Consider the following 26,829-nt stretch of genomic DNA (forward strand, 5'->3'; position numbering starts at 1 on the left):
CCATAGAACACCTGTGGAGAGATCTCAAAATGGCAGTTTGGAGAAGGCACCCTTCAAATCTCAGGGACCTGGAGCAGTTTGCCAAAGAAGAATGGTCTAAAATTCCAGCAGAGCATTGTAAGAAACTCATTGATGGTTACCGGAAGCGGTTGTTCGCAGATATTTTGGCTAAAGGTTGTGCAACCAAGTAGGCTAGGTAGTAGTAGTTAGGCTAAGGGTGCCAATACTTTTGTCTGGCCCATTTTTCGAGTTTTGTGTGAAATGATCAATGATTTGATTTTTGTTTCATTCTCTTTTGTGTTTTTTCATTGCAAGCAAAATAAATGAAGATAATAATACCAAAGAATTTGTGATTGCAATCATTTTCAAGAAGAAACTGAGTATTATCTGACAGAATTGCAGGGGTGCCAATAATTTTGTCCAGCACTGTAGGTAATTATTTCCGCATCACCTCTTTTTTTAGGTCTATAATTCTCTACATCCATTTAAGTATATGTTGACCTTGGAATATCAGTGCTGATATTTTGTCAAATATTACATATGTGTATATACAGTCATATTAAAAAGTTTGGGTACCCCTATTAATGTTAACCTTTTTTCTTTATAACAATTTGGGTTTTTGCAACAGCTATTTCAGTTTCATATATCCAATAACTGATGGACTGAGTAATATTTCTGGATTGAAATGAGGTTTATTGTACTAACAGAAAATGTGCAATCCGCATTTAAACAAAATTTGACCGGTGAAAAAGTATGGGCACCTCAACATAAAAGTGACATTAATATTTTGTAGATCCTCCTTTTGCAAAAATAACAGCTTCTAGTCGCTTCCTGTTGCTTTTAATGAGTCCCTGGATCCTAGATGAAGGTATATTTGACCATTCCTGTTTATAAAACAATTCCAGTTCAGTTAAGTTTGATGGTCTCCGAGCATGGACGACACGCTTCAAATCATCCCACAGATTTTCAATGATATTCAGGTCTGGGGATTGGGATGGCCATTCCAGAACACTGTAATTGTTTCTCTGCATGAATGCCTGAGTAGATTTGGAGCAGTGCTTTGGATCATTGTCTTACTGAAATATCCATCCCCTGCGTAACTTCAACTTCGTACTGATTCTTGCACATTATTGTCAAGAATCTGCTGATACTGAGTTGAATCCATGCGACCCTCAACTTTAACAAGATTCCCGCTGCCGGCATTGGCCACAGAGCCACAAAGCATGATGGAACCTCCACCAAATTTTCCTGTGGGTAGCAAGTGCTTTTCTTGGAATGCCGTGTTTTTTTGCCTCCATGCATAACGCCTTTTTGTATGACCAAACAACTCAATCTTTGTTTCATCAGTCCACAGGACCTTCTTCCAAAATGTAACTGGCTTGTCCAAATGTGCTTTTGCATACGTCAGGCAACTCTGTTTGTGGCGTGCTTGCAGAAACTGCTTCTTTCGCATTACTCTCCCATTCAGCTTCTCCTTGTGCAATGTGCGCTGTATTGTTGACCGATGCACATTGACACCATCTGCAGCAAGATGATGCTGCAGGTCTTTGGAGGTGGTCTGTTGATTGTCCTTGACTGTTCTCACCATTCTTCTTCTCTGCCTTTCTGATATTTTTCTTGGCCTGCCACTTCTGGGCTTAACAAGAACTGTACCTGTGTTCTTCCATTTCCTTACTATGTTCTTCACAGTGGAAACTGACAGTTTAAATCTCTGAGACAATTTTTTGTATCCTTCCCCTGAACAACTATGTTGAATAATCTTTGTTTTCAGATCACTTGAGAGTTGTTTTGAGGAGCCCATGATGCCACTCTTCATAGGAGATTCAAATAGGAGAACAACTTGCAAGTGGCCACCTTAAATACCTTCCCTTATGATTGGATACACCTGCCTATAAAGTTCAAAGCTCAATGAGGTTACAAAACCAATTTAGTGCTTTAGTAAGTCAGTAAAAAGTAGTTAGGAGTGTTCAAATCAAGAAATTGATAAGGGTGCCCATATTTTTGCACCGGTCAAATTTTGTTTAAATGCGGATTGCACATTTTCTGTTAGTACAATAAACCTCATTTCAATCCAGAACTATTACTCAGTCCATCAGTAATTAGATATATGAAACTGAAATAGCTGTTGCAAAAACCCAAATTGTTATAAAGAAAAAAGGTTAACATTAAAAGGGGTGCCCAAACTTTTTCATATGACTGTACATGCAATATGCTGCATTGAGGATTGTAACAATGGATGTTATTTTCCTATTGATTGTTATTGTATAATTGGATCACCATAATATGAGTGGTCTATTGTAATCCTATGGAGGTCATGGTTCGTGACAATGCTAGTTTTTAAATGGTTTTATGGATTTAATAAAAGATATAATAAAGATTTGTACATTCTTATTTGTATCTATTGGTGTGTGCATCTAAATTGTGTGAAGCTTTTCTCCTTTTCTTGATCAATTTCCATTTCACACAAGGAACTGCACTCAGAATTAAATAATTTGTTGGCTTTGCACCCTCTAGATCGTTATTGTAGCGTGATCACCATGACATAAGTTTTCTACGCACGTCGTGAATCCCTATCCGACCATGACGTAAGCTTATGTCAAAGGTGTCGTGAAGGGTTTAATAATCTTTTTCACAAACTTATACATATTTTATTGGGATTTTATATGATATACCAACACAAAGTAGCAAGTATTTGTGAAGTGTAAAGGAAATGATACATGGTTTTCTAAATAAATAAATAAATTGGAAAGAGAAACCACCAACACACAAGTCCACATGATAAATAAAAATTATGCTTTATTGAAATTGTTTTTTAAAATAAGGGAGGTGGATAGCACAATCAAACAGGAAGAAAAATACATCAATCCATACAACAGGGACAATCCAAATAAAATAATAACAGTATATCATAAAATGCAAAGTGTATATAAATTCATAAGTTTGATATACCTAACATAAGCAAGATGTTATAAGCAGCACAATTATCGGCTTACAGCAATGCTCACTGCTGAATCATAATGTAAAAGTGCAAGTGCCTGAGGTCATAGTGGTCAATGCCGGTAGATAGATATAATGCCTATAAATATAGTGACACATAAATAGCAGAGATAGCAAAATAATGCTAACAACAGCGACAACTACGACTCCAGCTGAAAAGTCAATAGAAAATACCTGATATCATACTAGTCTATAGGTAGACACAGTGTGGCGCCCCTGGGGTTCAGTCGCCACAAGTCATTGCATGTCATTTGGGGTGCAATGCTTGGATTCGGGTGATGAAGGAGGTAATCACTGGTGTTGTTTGTTTCACTTACACAAAACATCTAGCTATGAGTCACCACTTACACAGGAAGCTGGACAGTCTGGGGAATTACAGGTTAACCAGGCAACAGCCACTAAGGTGGGGGCACTGAGTGAGGAAGAAACACACAAACAGTTTTCACTTCAGAACAGTCTGAGACAGCGAAGGAACAACATGTCCCCTGAAGGGAGTGCCACAGTCAGCTCCCCTCAGGGGGACCGCATAGGATGTGTGCTTAGGAGCTATCTCGGGGAAGGAGAAGAGCGTGCCAGAACATCATGGGACTTGTAGTACCACGGCTACTATAGAGAGTGCTTCACAAAGCTTCTATAGCTGTGACCGGCCAGACTGGAAGAGGGCGAGAGACAGAGGCGACCGGTGGAGATGGTGAGACAGAGGAGACATGGCAGCTGGGGGGAACTTAACCGCTTCCACAGTGCCAGCGCAGTCAGGGTGCAGACCCCTCTTTTGGGGACACCTTCATGGACTCTAACAAATCTGCAAGGGTTGGGGATTTCATGTCCCATCGCCCACCACCCACTTTCTTGGAGCACAGTGATATATAGGATCGGGGGTCGAGTTTACAGCCAGGCCCCACGGTGAGGACCCGCATCACGTGCATACGGGACGGGACACTTAAAACGGACATTGGAGTTCCCAAGTTGCTTCAAGCCACGGGGAGCCGCGAGTCAGTGGATTTCCACAGACACCGGTGATTGCCTTTGATTCTCCCGGGACTGGCTGGAGTCCATCCATGGCGGCGGAAAGCGGCACCTTCGGAGACCTTTAAGAACTGTGAGTAGAAAGAACTTTGAACCACAACCCCGGTGTCGTCCTTGTCATTGCCGGCGCCGCCGCCTCGCGCTTCGGCGCCATCAGCCAGGACGCCGTTGTCCTCATCCTCGCTGGGGCTCGCTCCACCTGTCGGGAGCTGGACTATCTGGGCTGCGTTAACATCAGCCCCGAAGGAGAGCAATATCTCGCAGCGGCGGCTAATCCCTTGCCGCACACCACGGGTGGCGCTGTAAAGCATCTTCCATTCCCATCCAACACCACTCCTGAAAGAGGAAAAGTCACAGGAAGGGTCTGTGGCGAAGGAGGCCGAGACCCCAGTCACCACTGCAACCGGTGACACCCTTCCCAGGGACCCATTACCCTCCTTCCATCCCCCTTTACACCTTGCACCAGCCTGTTTGTCTTTTACATGTAGCCGACGGGGCTACGGAGCCGGGTCAGGCCAGTCACAGCAACCTCACAAATCCACTAGTCTGGTGACGACTAACCGCTGAGGTCCCGTGGGGCGCTACAACAGGGTGCACCAATGTAACTAAATATAAATAGTTGCAAAGTGGCAAGTGCCTAATAACATAACAATCAGCCTAATAGAAAGATACAAAGTGCACAATTGTAGTTAAATGCAGCAATCAATAGTACCGGCATATAGTGACATAAAGACAGGCAGGGCCTTACTGGGACTAAAATTCAGCCTTGGCATTTGGGGGTGCACAGGCCCACTTTTCGCGTGTTGAATGTGTAATATCTTTGTGCACTTGTAGGTTGTGTAACACGACCATATAACATGTAGTCACGGCTGCATCCAGTATTACAGCTCAGTCCTATTTATTGCTCTTAGTAGCAGGACCTGGTGAAGTCGCTATTTTCCCTACAGAGCTGGGTCTCGCAGATAATGAAGTGGATGCTGCTCTCCACATAATGCTGCGGTCACATAGCTGATGGGCAGGGATACAAAATCAGATCCCCATGAACTAATATAGATGACCTTTTCTACAGATAGGTGATCAGGGAAGCTGTCGTTTTCACTGGTGAAAATTTTGGACCCATACCACTTAGGGTATGTGCGATGATATTTTTTGGGGGGCAGATCCCACTATGGAAACTACTATGAAAAATCCTCGAATGATCACATACATCTACTCGCTGTGCACAGGTTCAGGATTTTGAGCATCTTTTACCCACTTCAGGTTTCTAAAACCACCAAGTGATTAAAAGCAGTGAAAGCCCCATTCTTCTGGTGTTTTCCACTCGGAAAACGTTCTGTATTTTACAATGCAGATCAATGGGAAGGCTCGGAAGATGCTGGAATCTACAACTCCCAGCTTGTCCTTAACAATGGTGAGGAAATGCTGGGAGTTGTTGTTATCAGACTCCGGAGCATACAGGAACCACAATACTGATAAGATGCAGGCAATATCACAAATACACTGTGTGCAGAATTATTAGGCAAAGGAGTATTTTGATCACATGATAATTTTTATACATGTTGTCCCACTCCAAGCCATATAGGCTTGAGAGCCAACTACCAATTAAGTAAATCAGGTGATGTGCATCTCTGTAATGAGGAGGGGTGTGGTGTAATGACATCAACATCCTATATAAGGTGTGCTTAATTATTAGGCAACTTCCTTTCCTTTGGCAAAATGGGTCAGAAGAGAGATTTGACGGGCTCTGAAAAGTCCAAAATTGTGAGATGTCTTGTAGAGGGATGCAACAGTCTTGAAATTGCCAAACTTTGGAAGCATGATCACAAAACAATCAAGCGCTTCATGACAAATAGCCAACATGGTCACAAGAAGCGTGTTGGGCAAAAAAGGCGCAAAATAATTGCCCATGAATTGAGGAAAATCAAGCATGAAGCTGTCAATATGCCATTTGCCACCAGTTTGGCCATATTTCAGAGCTGCAACGTCACTGGAGTATCAAAAAGCACAAGGTGTGCCATACTCAGGGACATGGCCAAGGTAAGAAAAGCTGAAAAACGACCACTTTTGAACAAGAAACATAAGATAAAACGTCAAGACTGGACCAAGAAATATCTTAAGACTGATTTTTCAAAGGTTTTATGGACTGATGAAATGGGATGGATGGATGGGCCAGAGGCTGGATCAGTAAAGGGCAGAGAGCTCCACTCCGACTCAGACGCCAGCAAGGTGGAGGTGGGGTACTAGTATGGGCTGGTATGATCAAAGATGAACTTGTGGGACCTTTTCGGGTTGAGGATGGAGTGAAGCTCAACTCCCAGACCTACTGCCAGTTTCTGGAAGACAACTTCTTCAAGCAGTGGCACAGGAAGAAGTCGGTATCGTTCAAGAAAAACATGATTTTCATGCAGGACAATACTCCATCACATGCATCCAACTACTCCACAATGTGGCTGTCCAGTAAAGGTCTAAAAGATGAAAAAATAATGACATGGCCCACTTGTTCACCTGATCTGAACCCCATAGAGAACCTGTGGTCCCTCATAAAATGTGAGATCTACAGGAAGGGAAAACAGTACACCTTTCGGAACAGTGTCTGGGAGGTTGTGGTTGCTGCTGCACACTATGTTGATCATAAACATATCAAGCAACTGACAGAATCTATGGCTGGTAGGCTGTTGAGTGTCATCATAAAGAAAGGTGGCTATATTGGTCACTAATTTTTTGGATTTTGTTTTTGCCTGTCAGAAATGTTTATTTCTAAATTTTGTGCAGTTATATTGGTTTACCTGGTGAAAATAAACAAGTAAGATGGGAATATATTTGTTTTTTATTAAGTTGCCTAATAATTCTGCACAGTCATAGTTACCTGCACAAAAAGATATCCACCTAATATAGCCAAATCTAAAAAAAAAACCACTCCAACTTCAAAAAATATTAAGCTTTAATGTTTATGAATCTTTTGGGTTGATTGAGAACATAGTTATTGATCAATAATAAAAAAAATCCTCTAAAATACAACTTGCCTAATAATAATTGCACACAGTGTAACCATTTACATCCATGTACCTTTATAGGGGACATCTTCTGAGTCGATCCCATCCCTATGGTCTCCACACAGTACAGACGCCATGATGAGGTTTCGTGCCCACTGCTCGTCTCTGAAGACCTCCCTCTTTATTCTTCAGCAGCACTTCCCCACACAGCACCTTTACAAATAAAAGTATCATTATACTGCCCCATAAATATAAATACCTCCCATGCTTTGCCCCTGAATAAATAATTGCTGTGCTTCCTTCACAAAATATCCCCCCACACTGCCTTTATCCAAAATACCTCCAACTCTGCCTCTCTCCTTAATATACCCCCACGCTGCCTCTCTCCTTCACATACCCCCACGCTGCATCTTTCCATAATGTCCCTATACACAGCTTCTCTCCATAATGTCCCTTCCACAATGCTCTCTTTATAATATACCCCTCACACTGCCTCTCTCCATAACATCCCCCCATATTGCCCCTTTTTTTATTATTATTATTCATTTATATATTCCCCCCAAACTGATCTTTTGTAATCCCTCACACACACACACAATACAATGCACCCTCCATTACCCCTCCCCCCACAAACACACAATACAATGCACCCTCCATTATCCGTCCCCACACACAATTCAATGCACCCCCCCATCACCCCCTACCCACACACAAATATAATGCACCCCCTATTACCCCTCCCCCACACACACACACACACAATACAATGCACCCCACATCAAACCCTACACACACACAAATACAATGCAGCCCCTATTACCACCTCCACACACAGACACACACAATACTATGCACCCCCGATCACCCCCTACACACACACACACAAATACAATGCACCCCCTATTACCACCTCCCCACACACAATACAATGCACCCCCATTACCCCTCCCCCCACACACAATACAATGCACCCTCCATTACCCCTCCCCCCACACACAATGCAATGCACCCCCATTACCCCTCCCCCCACACACAATACAATGCACCCTCCATTACCCCTCCCCACACACAATGCAATGCACCCCCATTACCCCTCCCCACACACACAATACAATGCACCCCCCATCACCCCCTACACACACAAATTACACTACCCTATCACTACACACTCCTGCCTCCCCCCCTTCCTCGGAATACAGTAACCACCCCTGCCTTTCAGAAAGCTGTGTTCCTTCACAAATGTTTCCCGTTATGTGTCCTCAGCCCCTCCCCACTCATCTCCATTAATTAAATCTGTCTCTTCGGCTGCTCCATGGAGCGCTTACTGCTGCCTGATGCATCCAGTGTGGCGTCCGCAGCACTGTGATGACGTCAGCAAGGTTCTGATCTCATCACATTGCTGCACGTCGGGGGCGGGGCCAAGTCCCGGCGCACTGTTGTCTGAAAGACGCAAATACATTTGAATAGGAAAGAAGCAGCTGCGGTCACTGCCGCCGCCACCGCCGCGCTGATCAGCAGTGTGTGCATGCCGGTCACACTGTCACACAGCAGAGCCGGCACAGCACAGCACTCTGCCTCCTGGTTCTTCTGCAGCTAGTGTGCCCGGCATGCACACACTGATGAGGAGCACGGCGGTGACTGCAGATACAGCGGCCCACTAAAGACACTAGCCCACTACAGGGACCGGCCCAACTGGCATTTGCCAGAATTGCCCTATGGTCAGTCCAGGCCTGAAGACAGGTATCCTGAAATTTAAAGAGATAACATACCTTGACTATAACTCACTAGTGTGTGGATGCCCACAGTGGTGGGTGGCGTCTAACTTCGACTCACCTTTCAGCTCACACCTTCGTCAGGTGATTTTCTAAATATTAAAAAAATATAAATGTGAAAATTGTGATGTTCCTTTGCATTCAGTCCACTGGACACAATACTTTGTAGGACCACAATTGCAATGACAGCTGTAGTCTTTTGGCATATGGCTCTAACAGTTTTGCACATCTAGAGTTAAAATGTTTGTCCATTCTTCTTTGCAAAATAGTTTTTAGACTTAACATTTTTCACTAGTAATGTGACCACCTTTCATTTTTACTAACTATTCCTAACTAAATGTTATGGGTGTGCCCCACTCTGGGGAGACCTTGGTCGAGTTTGTGCTGGTCTGCAGCTTGTGTTTAAATGTATCTGCTTTTGTTTGGGGCTGTAGGGGTTAAGGACTCTCTCCTATCTGGCTACCCTTTGGAACCTTAATCTCAGATGCAGCTCTTCATGACCACTCCCCTTCGCTTAAATAGACATGTGTCTTACCATCTAATGCAGTTATACAATCTCATCTTATGCTGACCACTTCGAAAGGAGCCAGTCTCTAGAAGAAGCTGAAGAGTCGTGACAATTGCAGCGATGGTGTTTATCTGAATTAGAGGAGCTTGGATTATTTTCTTGTTTATTTCTATTTTCCCCTTGTCTGTCTCCCCACCTTGTGTTGTCTTATTGTAGTAGTGAGACTAGGGCTCTTGCGCGCCTTCTCACTAGCCAGGGGGAGTTCAGTTCATGCAATGTCTAGGCACATGATGTTAGGGAGTGCAATGATTAGCCTCAGGTGAGTGGCAGGAGGTAACCTCGCTTCCCTCTCCCTAGCACCAGGACCCACCATTATATTGTGTTCCTGGAGTACTGTGTGTATTGTGGCGCTCAATGGGAGTTCCCTTACACCTGGCAGAAACCCAGTTTTCAATGCATGACACTTACACTTCCCCAATATACTTCCACTACCTACCCTGCTCCTGAAAGCTGATCTCTCTGCGGCGCATATATACCTTTATTGATGCTTTGCAATGATCCTTCCAGTGTAGAGACAGGAATCGGACAAACTGAGCAAGGCATGTCACTGGTGGGGATGCCTCTTTGTGAGTGACAGCAGTCTGGGCACGCATGCCCAGATGACACTCTATTCTCCCTCAGCCTGCTTTAGAATACGGTGCTTTCATGTGACGAGCTCTGCGATGTGCATATCACCTTGTGATATACTATTTAATGTTCCGCGGATCACATCGCTTGTCACATGAAAACACTGCACTGTAAAGCAGCTGAGAGGAGAGTGAAGTGTGATCTGGGCAGCCCTGCCCCGACCAGTAACATACCCTGCTCAGTTTGTCAGATTCCAGTTTTCAGACTAGAAGGATCAAAGCTAGAATATCAATAAAGGAATATTTGTGCCACATAGAGATCAGCTTAAAAGTGCAGGGTAGGTAGCAGAATTATATTGGGAAAGTGTTAGTTAGGAATAGTTAGAACAAATGAAAGGGGGTCACATTAATAGAGGAAAACCTCTTTAAGTCCATCGAGTTCAACCTATAGCCTTACATGTTGATCCAGAGGAAGGAAAAAAAGCTCCATATTAAAGGAAAAATTCCTTCCTGACTCGACATATGGCAATCAGACTAGTTAGCTTTAGCTCAGTGAGATTGGATGCTGGCAACAAGAGGGGCACAATCACTTTGGCACACAAAAGGAGTCTTGAGATCTGAATTACAGTGCTGAATAGTGTGTGCATGAGGGAAATAGGAAGCCCCTAGCAAGGACATCATGCAGAGCTTTTCCACAAGAACATGAGGTTTAAGTAGGAACCATAAGGCCTGCACTCCAGCCCACTGCAGCACAGCAGCGGCATTCTAGCCTGAGCACATCCAGTTCAGTGACCATGTCTGATGCAGTCAGCTGCTCATTTTCCCTTGATGCAATGCATCATGGGACAGTGACATAAGAAAAGAGGAGCTTGAGAATTCCCCTGGCAGCCACTTCAGCTCAAGTTGGCTCATATGAATAAGAGGTTCCTGCCATAAAGGGAGTTTTTCTTCCACTTGGTAATCATCTTTTTTATCAAATTATAAATGTCATTACATTTGGTTTTAATTGACATAATACAAATTTTAATGATAATTTCATTTTAAAGTCAGTTGTATTCATTTAGCCATAGCTATGCATATTGCCAAACATATACTGGGCTTCTATATTGTGCTAATACTTGTGTTACAGGTGTGCTACTGGAGAGGCCTGGCACGAGATCCTTTTGGCCTGTTCTTATGGAAAAATGTGTGACCCAGAGTCAGATTTCTTGCCGGGTGAAGAGTACACATGTGGAACAGGCTTTGCATACTTCTACTTTATAAGTTTCTATATGCTGTGTGCATTCTTGGTAAGTGTTTGTAAAAAAAAAAATCTTTTTTTCCATTTTACCTCTATATGTTTTGTAATGATAATTTTTATAAATAAATGACTGTCTTGCAGATTATTAATCTCTTTGTTGCTGTGATCATGGATAATTTTGACTACCTTACCCGTGATTGGTCAATTCTTGGTCCACATCACTTGGATGAATTTAAAAGGATATGGGCTGAGTATGATCCAGAGGCAAAGTACGTACTTATATGTGTATAGTTATAACCTGTCTACAGTGGTGTAAAAAACTATTTTACATGTCCATTTAAAAGGCTATTGACATCCTTGCACTTATTTTTTCTATTGGCCTCATGTTTTAGGTATTACCTATTTTCCTTTATTAAAAGCCTATCATTTTGTTGTATACTATGTATACAGTTTCTAGAACTGCTGCTTCTAAGATCAAGCAAATCACAGTTCTTATCTGTGATGGCTCTCTGTGCTCTCCTTATTTATTACCATTAATAATTCAGATGCCAACAGATAGGGTTGACAGCATTTGTGAGGCTGGTTTTAAAGGAGTGACCTTAAAGGGTTTGTCCACTACTAGGACAACCCCTTCTCATGCCACATGTTTCCTCCAAGTAAAATGAAAAAGCCTATAATCACCTTCCATGCTGGCGCTGTTTCAGCAGTGTTGGGGCTCACGTTTCTGGGGCTCACGTGAGGTTGTGCCATCACACGAGCCCCAAGCCCAATCACCGCCAGCTTCGCTCTCTCCACCTTTGGACAAATTAGTTAATCAACAGGGACTGAGCACTGCAGGAAAACATTTTAAATGGTAAAGGGTTGTCCTAGTAGTCGACAGTCCCTTTAAGCTGCAAAATATTTTTTTATATTCCAATGAAGAACCATATATATATATATATATATATATATATATATATATATTATAATGTATTTTTCGGACTATAGGACGCACTTTTCCCCCCCAAATGTTGGGAGAAAGTGGGGGGTGCGTCTTATAGTCTGAATGTAGGGAATGGCGGCGGGGAATGAGGGTGCTGCGGTGGAGCCGGTTATCGTCAACGCAAGCAGGCTGTAGCAGCACCTCCCGTGACCACGTAGGCCCGCTCATTTCATATGCATGCATCCTCCCGCCCATCATCTCTCAGCACTGAAGTCGGTGCTGACAGGTGGGCGGGATGATAGGTGGGGGGGGAGACACATAGTAAAGAGCCGACCCGCATGATCACCCCTGGCAACTACAGCCTGGAGTGATCATGTGTGGCTGTATTCACTGCCCCCCACGCATGACCATCAGCGCGGGGGGCAGTGAATAAGTACGATATACTCACCGGTCACTTCCCTGCAGCATCGCAATGTCCTCCTGTCTGCCGGCCAGCTGATCTGTGTAGAGAGTGGTGAGCACAGGGATGACGTCATCGCTGTGTGCACCGCTAGTCTCCACACACATCAGCGAGCCGGCAGAAAGGAGGACATCGTGTGCTGCAGGGGAAAGGTTCCACACAGGTCAGCGGCGCTGCTGCTGACACAGACAGGAAGACGAGCGATGCTGCAGGGAGTGAGGAAAGGTAAGTATAAACGTTTATTTTTTTCTATACCATAGGATACAGGCCATATAGCAGGATGGGGTATATAACAGGATGAGGGCATATACCAGGATGGGGGTAAATAGCAGGATGGGGGTATATTATGAGCAGGATGGGGGTATATAGCAGGATGGGGGTATATTATGAGCAGGATGGGGGTATATGAGCAGGATGGGGGTATATGAGCAGGATGGGGGTATATACAGTGCCTTGCAAAAGTATTCGGCCCCCTTGAATTTTTCAACCTTTTCCCACATTTCAGGCTTCAAACATAAAGATAAAAATTTTAATGTTATGGTGAAGAATCAACAACAAGTGGACACAATTGTGAAGTTGAATGAAATTTATTGCTTATTTTAAACTTTTTTAAAAAATAAATAACTTTAAAAGTGAGGCGTGCAATATTATTCGGCCCCTTTACTTTCAGTGCAGCAAACTCACTCCAGAAGTTCATTGAGGATCTCTGAATGATCCAATGTTGTCCTAAATGACTGATGATGATAAATATAAGCCACCTGTGTGGAATCAAGTTGTATAAATGCACCTGCTCTGTGATAGTCTCAGTGTTCTGTTTAAAGCGCAGATAGCATCATGAAGACCAAGGAACACAACAGGTAGGTCCGTGATACTGTTGTGGAGAAGTTTAAAGCTGGATTTGGTTACAAAAAGATTTCCAAAACTTTAAGCATCCCAAGAAGCACTGTGCAAGCGATCATATTGAAATGGAAGGAGTATCATACCTCTGCAAATCTACCAAGACCCAGCTGTCCAGTCAAACTTTCATCTCAAACAAGGAGAAGACTGATCAGAGATGCAGCCAAGAGGCCCATGATAACTCTGGATGAACTTCAGAGATCTACAGCTGAGGTGGGAGAGTCTGTCCATAAGATAACAATCAGTCGTACACTGCACAAATCTGGCCTTTATGGAAGAGTGGCAATAAGAAAGCCATTTATCAAAGATATCCATAAAAAGTGTTGTTTAAAGTTTTCCACAAGCCACCTGGGAGACACACCATGTGGAAGAAGGTGCTCTGGTCAGATGAAAGCAAAATCGAACTATTTGGGCACAATGCCAAATGATATGTTTGGCGTAAAAGCAACACAGCTCATCACCCTGAACACAACATCCCCACTGTCAAACATGATGGAGGCAGCATCATGGTTTGGGCTTGCTTTTCTTCCGCAGGGACAGGGAAGTTGGTTAAAATTGATGGGAAGATGGATGGAGCCATATACAGGATCATTCTTGAAGAAAACCTGTTGGTGTCTACAAAAAGACTGGGACGGAGATTTGTCTTCCAACAAGACAATGATCCAAAACATATATATCAGGATGGGAGTATATAACAGGATGGGGGCTATACCAGGATGGGGGTATTTATCAAGATGAGGGTATTTATCAGGATGGAGATTATACCAGGATGAGGGACATATATACAAGGATGGGGATCATATACAAGGCAAGAGGATAATTACCAGGATGGGATACCTTAGTAGAGAATTTGGGGACATTACCCCCCATAACAGTGTCAGCAGCAGATCCTCGCCCCATAACAGTGTGTCATGACCACATTTTTTGCTTAAAATTTAATTTTCCTCCTCTAAAACCAGGCGCTTCCGGTGCGTCTTTTAGTCCGAAAAATACGGTAAATAAAATATATATGAAACAGTAAAATAGTATATAAAAATACATAATAATAATAATAATCGATAGACAATATGTTACGGGGGCTGTCTGATTATAAAAACCAAAGGGATACCAGACAGTCAGGGTCCACTGTGCAAAGTCTCTGCTGCAGACTATGGCAGAGGATAAGGGGTATCTTGTACTACGGAAGCAGTACTGACACTGATACGTCTCAGTGACACTAGAGCCAATCACGGCGTGTACTGTTAAAGTCACAGCGACTACCGTATTTAGCATTAACGTAAAAGGGATAGGTTAATGAGTGAGGAACAGTATATAAGTGTGCCGCTGTAAATAGTAGTAGCACAAGTGCAGAGTGCAATACCTCTGTTAAACTCACAGAGACATATAGTTAGGAAATAAAGCAATTCCTCCCTTACTCGGGGGGTGTGTGGTATGGTCTCTGTTAATGATCACAGAGACAAAAGCAGTGAGTGTGAAATGGCACCTACCTAGGTCCGTTCCTCTAGTGGTGCCAGGAGACGAACAGCAGCGTAAGCCGCACAAAGCTCCTACCTGCGTTCGCTCCACTAGTGTGCGAGGACACGAACCACTAGATATGGCACCTGGCTAGGTCCGCTCCACAAGAGGTGCAAAAGAGACGAACATCAGCACAAGCCGCACAAAGCTCCTACCTATGTTCGCTCCCCTAGTGTGCGAAGACACGAACAACTGCCAGACGCAGTATAAGGAACGTTACCCTAGTGGCAACGTCCACCTACGAGTAGAATCACGAGGCCCAGCCGGACCATGTGCCTCAGGCACCTGCCTATGTCCGCTCCACTAAGATGTAAGGATACGGACCGCAGCCGAAGCTGTAAGGTACAAGAACGCTACCCTGCTGGTAGCGCTCACCTAGCATAGACAGAGAGATGCCTAGAGGGACGTGCACAGAGCGTCTACTCTCATGCATGAACCAAGAGGACTGAGCGCCGGGCGGCGTGCGTCAGGGTCTTAAATAGACTGTGCCTCATCCAAGATGGAGGACACCAGAGCCAATCCGCTGCCAGAACAACAGCAATGACGTAACGCTGGCCTATCACCGAGCAAAGCGTCACAAGCACATAACCAGCGACCAATCCGCTTAGAAGGTGTCAGAGACATGTGACCTTGTGTCAGCGAGGATGTCACCCGCACATGTGCAATGGCTCCAAGATAGGACTTAGTCTCCAGCACTTGCACATGTGCAGTAGCAAGAAATCCGAACATAGTCTCCAGTGCTCGCACATGTGCAGTAGCAAGAAATCCGAACATAGTCTCCAGTGCCACAGCAACCGTACAGTACCTCCCCCTCAAGGGCCCCCCTCCCGGCAACGCAGGTAATCGGCAACTAATTTGGGAGCATGGACAGCCTCCTCAGGCTCCCAAGAGCGATGTTCCGGGCCGTAGCCCTCCCAATCTATCAAGAAGAACCTGCGTCCTCGAACCATCATAGAACCAACTATGGCTCGTACCTCATAGCTAGAGCGAGAGGAATCAGAGGCAGGAGAGTGTACCTCACGAGCGTGAGGTAAAATAGCCGGCTTTAACAGTGAAACATGGAATTTGTCATGTATCCTAAGATGGACGGGTAACTTCAATTGGTAGACTACAGGATTTACCTGTCGAAGAACCTCATAAGGACCCAGGAAGCGAGGAGCAAATTTGACAGAGCTCACTCTAAGTTTCACGTGTTTTGCAGAGAGCCACACAAAGTCCCCCGGAGAAAAGACAGAAGCCGGGCGACGAAACCGATCGGACACCGTCTTCATACGGTCCTTAGCTGCTTGGATCGACTCTTGAGTCCGATCCCAAACCTCTCTGGCATTAGTTGCCCAGTTGGCCAGAAGAGGAGGAGGTGCAGCAGTGGGAAACGGCACCGATACCCTAGGGTGTTGCCCATTATTGAGTACAAACGGTGTCTGCCCAGTGGCCTCAGCCAGCGAATTCTTAAGGGCAAATTCTGCCCAGGGTAGGAGGAAGGACCAGTTATCGTGGTTCTCAGCAACAAAGTGTCGAAGGTATATAATCATGGATTGATTGGTACGCTCAACCAAACCATTGGTCTCCGGATGGTATGCCAAAGAGAGATTCAAATCAATTTGCAGAAGGCTACAAAGATCTCGCCAGAAACGGGAAGCAAATTGCGGGCCTCTATCACAAATTATACGATCTGGCATCCCGTGAAGCCTAAAGACATGCTTGAGGAATAGTTTGGCTAGTACCCTGGAAGATGGGATTCTCGATAACGGTACGAGATGAACCATCCGGGAGAAATGGTCCGTAATTACCCACACAAATCTATGTCCCTGTGAACATGGAAGATCACCCACAAAGTCCATGCCTACCACCTCCCATGGTCTATCTGGCACTGGTAAAGGATGCAAGAGCCCAGCCGGTCTCTGCCGTAACGGACGGTTGCGAGCACACGAGTAGCAGGAACCAACATATCTCTTGACGTGGCTGGTTAAGTGTGGCCACCAATACCATCTCTCGAGTAACTCTCGTGTCCGTCTAATACCAAAATGCCCACCCACATATGAGGTGTGGGCATATGACAGTGTATCATTCTGTCGATCCGGCGGAACAAAGGTCTTGCCCGGTGGGATTTGGTCTAACATCACAGGGGAGAGGGTATGAAAAACCCTGGAGGGAAGGATAAGACTAGGTTCGTCAATCTCTTCCTGGGTAGAAACCATAGAGCGAGACAGGGCGTCTGCCTTGTTATTCTTACTCCCAGACAGATAGTTGATGGAGAAGTGAAAGCGGGAGAAAAACAAGGACCAGCGGGCTTGGCGAGGATTCAGACGCTGAGCGGTTTGTAAGTACGTCAGATTCTTATGGTCTGTATAGACCTGGAAAGGATGTTTCGCTCCTTCTAGCAAGTGACGCCACTCCTCCAAGGCTAATCTCAGGGCGAGCAGTTCCCTATCCCCAATGGTATAGTTTCTCTCTGCCGGTGAAAAGGTTTTAGCAAAGAAGAAACACGGCCTTTTTCTACCTACAACGTTCTTTTGATACAAGACCGCACCAGCACCCACTGAAGAGGCATCAACTTCCAAGAGAAAGGGCTTATTCTCATCGGGTCTTTGAAGAACGGGAGCAGTTGAAAAGTGTCTTTTTACTGCCTCAAAAGCCTGGGATGTCTCAGTAGATCAGACTTTTGGATTAGCACCTTTCTTAGTCAAGGCCACCAAAGTGGAGAAATGGGGTATGAACTGCCGGTAATAATTTATGAATCCTAAGAAGCGTTGCACCGCCTTCAAGGAATGAGGTTCAGACCATTCCAGGACAGCAGAAAGCTTCTCAGGATCCATAGCCAGACCCTCTTGTGAGATAATGTAACCCAAAAAAGGCAAGGATGACTGCTTAAATATACACTTTTCGAGTTTAGCAAACAATGAGTGCTCCCTTAAATGGGAAAGGACACGAACGACATCCTGACGATGAGTCTCCAGATCAGAAGAAAAAATCAGGATGTCGTGCAGATACACCACTACTGAGGATAACAGTAAATCCCTGAACACATTGTTTACGAAGTCCTGAAATACTGCGGGTGCATTACATAAACAAAAAGGCATGACGAGGTATTCATAGTGACCGTCTCGGGTGTTAAAAGCGGTCTTCCATTCGTCACCCTCTCGAATTCGTACCAAGTTATACGCACCCCGCAGATCCAACTTCGTAAAAACCTGAGCTCCCCTCAGTCTGTCAAAGAGCTCAGAAATTAAAGGTAACAGGTATTTGTTCTTTATTGTGATTGCGTTGAGACCCCTGTATTCTATGCAGGGACGCAAATCACCCTCTTTCTTCCAAACAAAGAAAAACCCAGCTCCCGCGGGAGGGACAGACTTACGAATGAACCCCTTCTCTAAACTCTCTCTTATATAGGTCGACATGGCCTCCGACTCAGGTATTGACAGGGGGTAAACCCTGCCCTTAGGTGGAACCGAACCTGGGATAAGGTCTATGGCGCAGTCATACGGCCTATGGGGTGAAAGAACCTCAGCACCCTGTTTGGAGAACACGTCAGCGAAATCCAAATAGGGTGTAGGTATGGGAGAGAGATCAGTTGATGCAACCGCAACGACCTTAGGTGGTAAGGGAAGACATCGGGACTGATATTTCGAACCCCAACTAATAATGCTGTCGGACTCCCTGTCAATTAGAGGAGCATGAGTCCGAAGCCATGGGAGACCCAGAAGGATGTCGTCTATACCCTCAGGGAAAACAAATAAAGAAATCTCCTCTATGTGACCCTGAGACAGGGAAAGGCGCAAGGGAACTGTCCTCAATGTAATGGAGTCAGACAACATAGTCCCATTAACAACCCGGGCAGGAATAGGCGCCTCTAACATGATAGAGGGAATATTGTGTCTCTTTACAAATCCTGAGGACACAAAAGTCCCATCAGCTCCGGAATCCACAAAAGCCATAATAGGCCATGTATTCTCAGAGAATAAGCTGAACTGGGATACTACACTTAGAGGGTGCAGAAGACATCTCTAGTAACCCCCCTCTAATGGTTACTAGGCCTGGGAGTTTCCCTGATGGCTAGGACACTTGTTGGCATAGTGCCCAGTCTGACGACATATGTAACATATAGAGGACCAGACTTGCGTAGTCTGGAGGACGTATGACCTAACTCCATAGGAGTGGGAGATGTTTCAGATGCTGAGGAAGATGGTGGTGGACCCTCAACAACTGGAATAGCCCGATGCTTAAGGCGTGAGGAAGAGACCTCGAGCCTACGTTCCCTATGGCGTACGTCGATCCTCGTTGCTACTGTGATCAAGTCCTCCAGAGAAGCAGGGACCTCACGAGTAGCAAGGGCATCCTTGACATAGCCTGCCAACCCTCTCCAGAAGATAGGAATCAACACCTTCTCTGGCCAATCTAGTTCTGCCACCAGAGTTCTAAAAGCAATGGCATAAGAACTAGTGGATAACGAACCCTGAGATAGATCTAACAGTCTCAGGGCCGCATCATGGGTAACCTGCGGACCCATGAATACCGCTGTAAGAGCATCAAGAAAGTCTTGATGTCTCAGAGTAACCACATCAGCAAAACAATCACTGATCTCGGGGAGACCAGGCAGAGAAAACACTGCCGGCAGCCAGCGAGGGCGCACAAAACAGTGAAATCCTAGGTACATTGCCCCCTGGGAAATATGCAAATCAAAAAGGTCCGTGGAGCCTCTGTTAGGAGTCTTAACACAGAAACCAGCCAGATATCCCTCCGGGAAGGGCCCAGCCAAGGGGTGACTCTTTTGAGGAGACCACCATAACCACCATATTAAGTGGCCCTTTAAGTCAATATCCAACTTTTTGACAAGTTTAAAGATACCGTGTTTCCCCGATAGTAAGACACCCCCGATAGTAAGACGTAGTGGGGGTTTTGGGGGGGTCGGCTAATGTAAGACGTACCCCGAAAGTAAGACGTAGTAAAAATGTATTTATTTATTTATTTTCTTCTTTACAGTACAGTTACAGCGGCCGAGCGCTCAGCTGAGAGCCCTGACATGCCGCCGGCATGTGACAGCTCTCAGCTGAGCGCCCTGACTTGCCGGCGGCAAAGCGCTCAGCTGAGCGCCCTAACATGCTGGCGGCCGAGCGCTCAGCTGAGCGCCCTGACATGCCGCCGGCATGTGACAGCTCTCAGCTGAGCGCCCTGACTTGCCGGCGGCAAAGCGCTCAGCTGAGCGCCCTAACATGCCGTTTCGGGGTATTGCCCCTCATCATGATAAGATAATAACCCACAACAAAATAAATTTACAATGAATCCCAGTATAGGATTAATTTTTCTATACACTGTGTGCAGAATTATTCGGCAAATGAGTATTTTGATCACATCACAATTTTTATACATGTTGTCCTACTCCAAGCTGTTTAGGCTTGAGAGCCAACTACCAATTAAGTAAATCTAGTGATGTGCATCTCTGTAATAAGGAGGGGTATGGTGTAATGACATCAACACCCTATATAAGGTGTGCTTAATTATTAGGCAACTTTCTTTCCTTTGGAAAAATGGGTCAGAAGAGAGATTTGACGGGCTGTGAAAAGTCCAAAATTGTGAGATGTCTTGCAGAGGAATGCAGCAGTCTTGAAATTGATAAACTTTTGAAGCACGATCACCTAACAATCAAGCGTTTCATGGCAAATAGCCAACAGGGTCGCAAGAAGCGTGTTGGGCAAAAAAGGCACAAAATAACTGCCCATGAATTGAGGAAAATCAAGCATGGAGCTGCCAAGATGCCATTTGCCACCAGTTTGGCCATATTTCAGAGCTGCAACGTTGCTGGAGTATCAAAAAGCACAAGGTGTGCCATACTCAGGGACATGGCCAAGGTAAGGAAGGCTGAAAAACGACCACCTTTGAACAAGAAACATAAGATAAAACGTCAAGACTGGGCCAAGAAATATCTTAAGACTGATTTTTCAAAGGTTTTATGGACTGATGAAATGAGAGTGACTCTTGATGGGCCAGATAGATGGGCCAGAGGCTGGATCAGTAAAGGGCAGAGAGCTCCACTCCGACTTAGACAGCAGCAAGGTGGAGGTGGGGTACTGGTATGGGCTGGTATCATCAAAGATGAACTTGTATGACCTTTTCGGGTTGAGGATGGAGTGAAGCTCAACTCCCAGACCTACTGCCAGTTTCTGGAAGACAACTTCTTCAAGCAGTGGTACAGGAAGAAGTCGGTATCCTTCAAGAAAAACATGATTTTCATGCAGGACAATGCTCCATCACATGCATCCAACTACTCCACAGTGTGGCTGGCCAGTAAAGGTCTAAAAGATGAAAAAATAATGACATGGCCCCCTTGTGCACCTGATCTAAACCCCATAGAGAACCTGTGGTTCCTCATAAAATGTGAGATCTACAGGGAGGGAAAGCAGTACACCTCTTGGAACAGTGTCTGGGAGGCTGTGGTGGCTGCTGCACGCAATGTTGATCGTAAACAGATTAAGCAACTGACAATCTATGGATGGTAGGCTGTTGATTGTCATCATAAAGAAAGGTGGCTATATTGGTCACTAATATTTTGGGGTTTTGTTTTTGCGTGTCAGAAATGTTTATTTCTAAATTTTGTGCAGTTATATTGGTTTACCTTATTAAAATAAACAAGTGAAATGGGAATATATTTGTTTTTTTAAGTTGCCTAATAATTCTGCACAGTAATAGTTACCTGCATAAACAGATATCCTCCTAAGATAGCCAAATCTAAAAAAAAAACCCACTCCAACTTCCAAAAATATTAAGCTTTGATGTTTGAGTCTTTTGGGTTGAGTAAGAACATAGTTGTTGATCAATAATAAAAAAAATCCTCTAAAATACAACTTGCCTAATAATTCTGCACACAGTGTATTTTATTAGAGTACAAAAAAAGATAATTAAAATGGGATTATTAAAAACAAAGCCATGATCGGCATGGAAAAGACACCACAGACAAAAAAATTTAAATGATAATGGTATGCAGGATGAAAATATTAAAATATTTGATATATATATATATATATATATATATATATATATATATATATAGAGCAAAAAAATGAAGGAAGCACTCAGCTTCAACTTGAAAGAAAAATGCCTTTTATATAAATAATAAATAAAATAATATTAAATAAAAGGCGTTTTTCTTAAAAGTTGAAGCTGAGTGCTGCTTTCATTTTTTTTGCTGCTCATTGGAACCGGGTGAGACTGATTAGAAGGATTTTGCACCACAACTAGTTATGTGCTCCTCCTGCTTTTGAATTGATATATATATATATATATATATATATATATATATATATATGCAATTACACATGCTTTGTCATACATATGTTCATTTCCTTTGTGTGTATTGGTTGGAACAACAGAAAAAAAATATTTTACTGGTATTTCTTACTCAAAAGTAGGTACATGCTATTACATTTCCCATTACCAAAAATCAGTTGACATATTTCTAATGATTGTAGAAACCAAAATAATTAGTAAACTTTAGCATGTGTATATAAAAGTAATTAGAATATTGAGGTAAACTTGAATAGATGGATGAACGTGTGCACCTGGAACCCACAGACTTTGCAAATAAGGTTTACTCATACTCGTAATCGCAAAATATGTAATTAACTCCCCCTTACCCCGAGTGTTACCCATTCCCCTTATAACTGGTCCCTAACCCTTCTGAAGCATCTCTCCCATTCTATTGTGCATCACACTAAATATTAGTCTAGATTATAGGTTGGTCACATCGACAACTACTTATTGGCACAAGAGTCTAAAAAAAGCCAGCCATTTCCCCCAGTTTATTTCAAACTGAAAGCCTTTATCCATTCTACTTATGACCATATGTTCCATAATACAACTATGCTGCATTTTCGTTATGATTTCTTGAATGGACGGTACCAGCGGTTGTTTCCATTTATTCGCAATACTAGCTCTAGCAACCGTCAAAAGATGGGCAGTGATAATTGCATAATCAGGAGTCATTGTTTCTAATCCTAAAGACAGCAGAGCTGTTCCTGGTCCCAATTCAAAGGCATAGCCCAGAATTTTGCTCAGTAGCTGTTGCATCTCTCTCCATACTTGTTGAATTATCCCACACTCCCACCATATGTGAATTAAAGAACCTGGAAACATTTTGCACCTCCAACATATATTTGAGGAATAGGGGAAGATTTTATTTAGTTTTATTGGCGTATAATACGACCTGTAGAGAAGCTTCCTGGAAATCTCTAGGTGATTGACGTAATGCAACATTTTTTTATGCAGTTGGAAAGCATGCACCCATTGCTCCTCCAAGTATCGAGTGTCTAAAGGTGGCTTTACACGCTAAGACATCGCTAAAGCGATGTCGTTGTGGTCATGGATTTTGTGACGCACATCCGGCCGCTTTAGCGATGTCGTTGTGTGTGACACCTATTAGCGATTTTGAATCGTTGCAAAAACGTTCAAAATCGCTAATCGGTGACATACCCCCTAATCTCAATTATCGTTGCTGCTGCAGTAACGATGTTGTTCCTCGTTTCTGCAGCAGCACACATCGCTACGTGTGACACCGCAGGAACGAGGAACCTCTCCTTACCTGCGTACCGCCAACAATGAGGAAGGAAGCAGGTGGGCGAAATTTTTGTCCTGCTCATCACCGCCCCTCCGCTTTGATTGGGCGGCCGCTTAGTGACATCGCTGTGATGTCACGGTGACGCCGAACGCACCTCCCACTTGAGGGAGGGATTGTTCGGCAGTCACAACGACAGCGCAGAGCAGGTATATGCGTGTGACGCTGCCGTATCGATAATGTTCGCTACGGCAGCGATCATCACATATCGTTACAACAACGGGGACGGGTCCAATCGCGCTCGACATCGCTAGCAATTGCTAGCGATGTCGTAGCGTGTACAGCGGCCCTAAAGCGGGCTTTACACGCTGCGACATCGCTAATGCGGAGTCGTTGGGGTCACGGAATTCGTGACGCACATCCGGCCGCATTAGCAATGCCATTGCGTGTGACACCGATAAGCGATTTTGCATTGTTGCAAAAACGTGCAAAATCGCTAATCGGCGACACGGGGGTCCATTCTCAAATCTCGTTACTGCAGCAGTAACGAGGTTGTTCCTCGTTCCTGCGGCAGCACACATCGCTGCGTGTGACGCCGCAGGAACGAGGAAGCTCCCCTTACCAGCCTCCCGGCCGCTATGAGGAAGGAAGGAGGTGGGCGGGATGTTATGCTCAGCTCCGCCCCTCCGCTGCTATTGGGCGACGGTTCAGTGACGTCGCTGTGACGCCGCACGGACCGCCCCTTTAGAAAGGAGGCGGTTCGCCCGTCACAGCGACGTCGCCGGACAGGTATGTATGTGTGACGGCTGTTGTGCGACACGGGCAGCGATTTGCCCGTGTCGCGCAACAGATGGGGGCGGGTACCCACACTAGCGATATCGGGACCGATATCGCAGTGTGTAAAGTAGCCTTAAGTCTTTTTCCCAATTTTTCACATATGGTAGTGAGTGTGGACTTTGCACTGAATTAAGGGCCTCATAAGCCATCGAGATCCCTTTGGCCGAATCTTTATTAACTACAAAGAAATTCTCATATTTGGATATTAGGGTGTCCTGCTCTGATGTTAAACCAGTTACTAGGTGCCGAATTTGTAGATATTTATAAAAGTCTCTTTTATGGACTCCAAATTTATCAATGATATCCGAAAAGCTCATTAGATCCAAACCCCTCATAATACAACCTGTCGAAGATATGCCTTTGGATACCCACTCGTCTAAGTTAACAAAGGGAATTACTCTATTTATGGCCAACAGTGGAATTTTGTTTATTGTCGTAGGAATCAACCTAAGGCCAGTCTTTCGCGATAACCACATGCTGGTACCAGCCCAGATTGTTGGATAGTCTGGAATCTTCACCTTTTTCGAGAGGCAGAGATGCCACAAAAATGAGGCCATAGAGTGATATTTCACTAAGGCCCCTTTCACACGTCAGTGATTCTGGTACGTTTGTGCTTTTTTTAAAACGTACCAGAATCACTGACATACGCAGACCCATGCTCACACATCAGTGATTTTCCACTGAACGTGTCTCCGTGCAGCGTGCACGTGTGGCCGTGATTCTGCACGGAGACATGTCAGTTTTTGTCTGGCATCACTGATGACCCACGGACAACACTCTGATGTGATCCGTGTGTGATCAGTGAAACACGTACAAAAAAATCACGGACATATTAAATATTCAAAATGTTCAACTTACCTTGCCTGCGATTCGCTGTGCCTGCTCCGCTCTCGGCAGCTCCTGCCTGGCTCATGAATATTCATGAGAGCAGGAAATGCCGACCAGGAAGTAGATGCTGAGAGCGGTGGGCGGACGCTGCAGAGCCGAGGAGATCAGCACCATGGACAACAGCAGTGAGGTCAGGTGAGTAATGTCCATATGCAATCCACTAATATCTTATCTAATCCAACAGTGTGGCCTTTTAATATGACCGTACACTAGAACACCCCAAGCCTCCCGCTTCTATTGGCATGAAAAGAAGTTTCGTTGAGACTCTCGCTTTTTGATGGTTCCATATAAAGATTGTTTGGGCCGACTGGATCTTATTTAGGGTGCATGTTGATACTTTAATAGGTAAATTACGAAAGTAATATAAGACCCGGGGCAGGATCATCATTTTAATTATGGGGACGTGGCCTATCCAGGAAACTAATACTTTGGTATATGTTTGCATCTCTTTTGTTATAGTTTGCAGTAAATTTGAATAGTTAACTTATCCTAAGTTTTTAAGCGGAAACATCAAGTGACTGCCTAGGTAGGGGATTTTTTTTCTGTTACGCAGATCAGTGGGAAATCCGCTTCTAGACTCTTCCTGGCGTCCTCCGAAATACCCATATTTTGTATCAGGGATTTACTCATATTAACTTTATAATAGCTGACTTGACTGAACTGGGCAATAGAATGAAAAATATGTTGTAGAGATACCTCAGGATTTGTAACACATAGAATGACATAATCTGCAAAGAGGCTGTTACGGGGGGCTGTCTGATAATAACCTAAAGGAGTATCAGACAGTCAGGGTCCACCGTGCAAAGACTCTGCTGCAGACTATGGCAGAGTGCAATACCTCTGTTAACTCACAGAAGGATATAATAAGTAAGTAAAGCAATTCCTCCCTTACTTGGAGGGTGTGTGGAATGATCTCTGTTAATAATCACAGAGACAAAGGCAATGTGTGTGAAATGGCACCTATCTAGGTCCGCTCTTCTAGTGGTGCAAAAGAGACGAACAGCAGCGTAAGCCGCACAAAGCTCCTACCTGCGTTCGCTCCACTAGTGTGCGAGGACACGAACCACTAGATATGGCAACTGCCTAGGTCCGCTCTTCTAGTGGTGCAAAAGAGACGAACAGCAGCTTAAGCCGCACAAAGCTCCTACCTCTGTTCACTCCCCTAGTGTGCGAGGATACGAACAACTGCCAGACGCAGTATAAGGAACGTTACCCTAGCGGCAACGTCCACCTACGAGTTGAATCACAAGGCCCAGCCAGACCATGTGCCTCAGGCACCTGCCTATGTCCGCTCCCCTAAAAGGTAAGGATACGGACAGCAGCCGAAGCTGTAAGGTATAAGAACGCTACCCTGCCGGTAGCGCTCACCTAGCATAGACAGAGGAATGCCTAGAGGAATGCGCACAGAGCGTCTACTCTTATGCATGAACCAAGAGGACTGAGTGCCATGCGGCATGTGTCAGGGTCTTATATAGACTCTGTGCCTCATCCAAGATGGAGGACACCAGAGCCAATCCGCTGCCAGAACGACAGGAGTGACGTCATGCTGGCCTATCACCGAGCAAGGCGTCACAAGCACATGACCAGCGACCAATCGGCATAG

General features: G+C 44.6%; 1 protein-coding gene across 2 annotated transcripts in view; it reads left to right on the plus strand.

The window, feature by feature from the left end:
- CACNA1S (calcium voltage-gated channel subunit alpha1 S) overlaps positions 1–26,829 on the plus strand; it is a 2,360,423-nt gene that overhangs the window by 2,089,015 nt on the left and 244,579 nt on the right. For both annotated transcript variants that reach the window (XM_075352638.1, XM_075352639.1), the window contains exons 33-34: positions 11,052–11,211; positions 11,304–11,431. In XM_075352638.1, coding sequence (XP_075208753.1) covers positions 11,052–11,211; positions 11,304–11,431 — 288 coding nt within the window. The remainder of the gene's footprint in view (positions 1–11,051; positions 11,212–11,303; positions 11,432–26,829) is intronic.

The sequence above is a fragment of the Anomaloglossus baeobatrachus genome, chromosome 1 (genome assembly GCF_048569485.1).
Source record: "Anomaloglossus baeobatrachus isolate aAnoBae1 chromosome 1, aAnoBae1.hap1, whole genome shotgun sequence".
Classification (NCBI taxonomy): Eukaryota; Metazoa; Chordata; class Amphibia; order Anura; family Aromobatidae; genus Anomaloglossus; species Anomaloglossus baeobatrachus.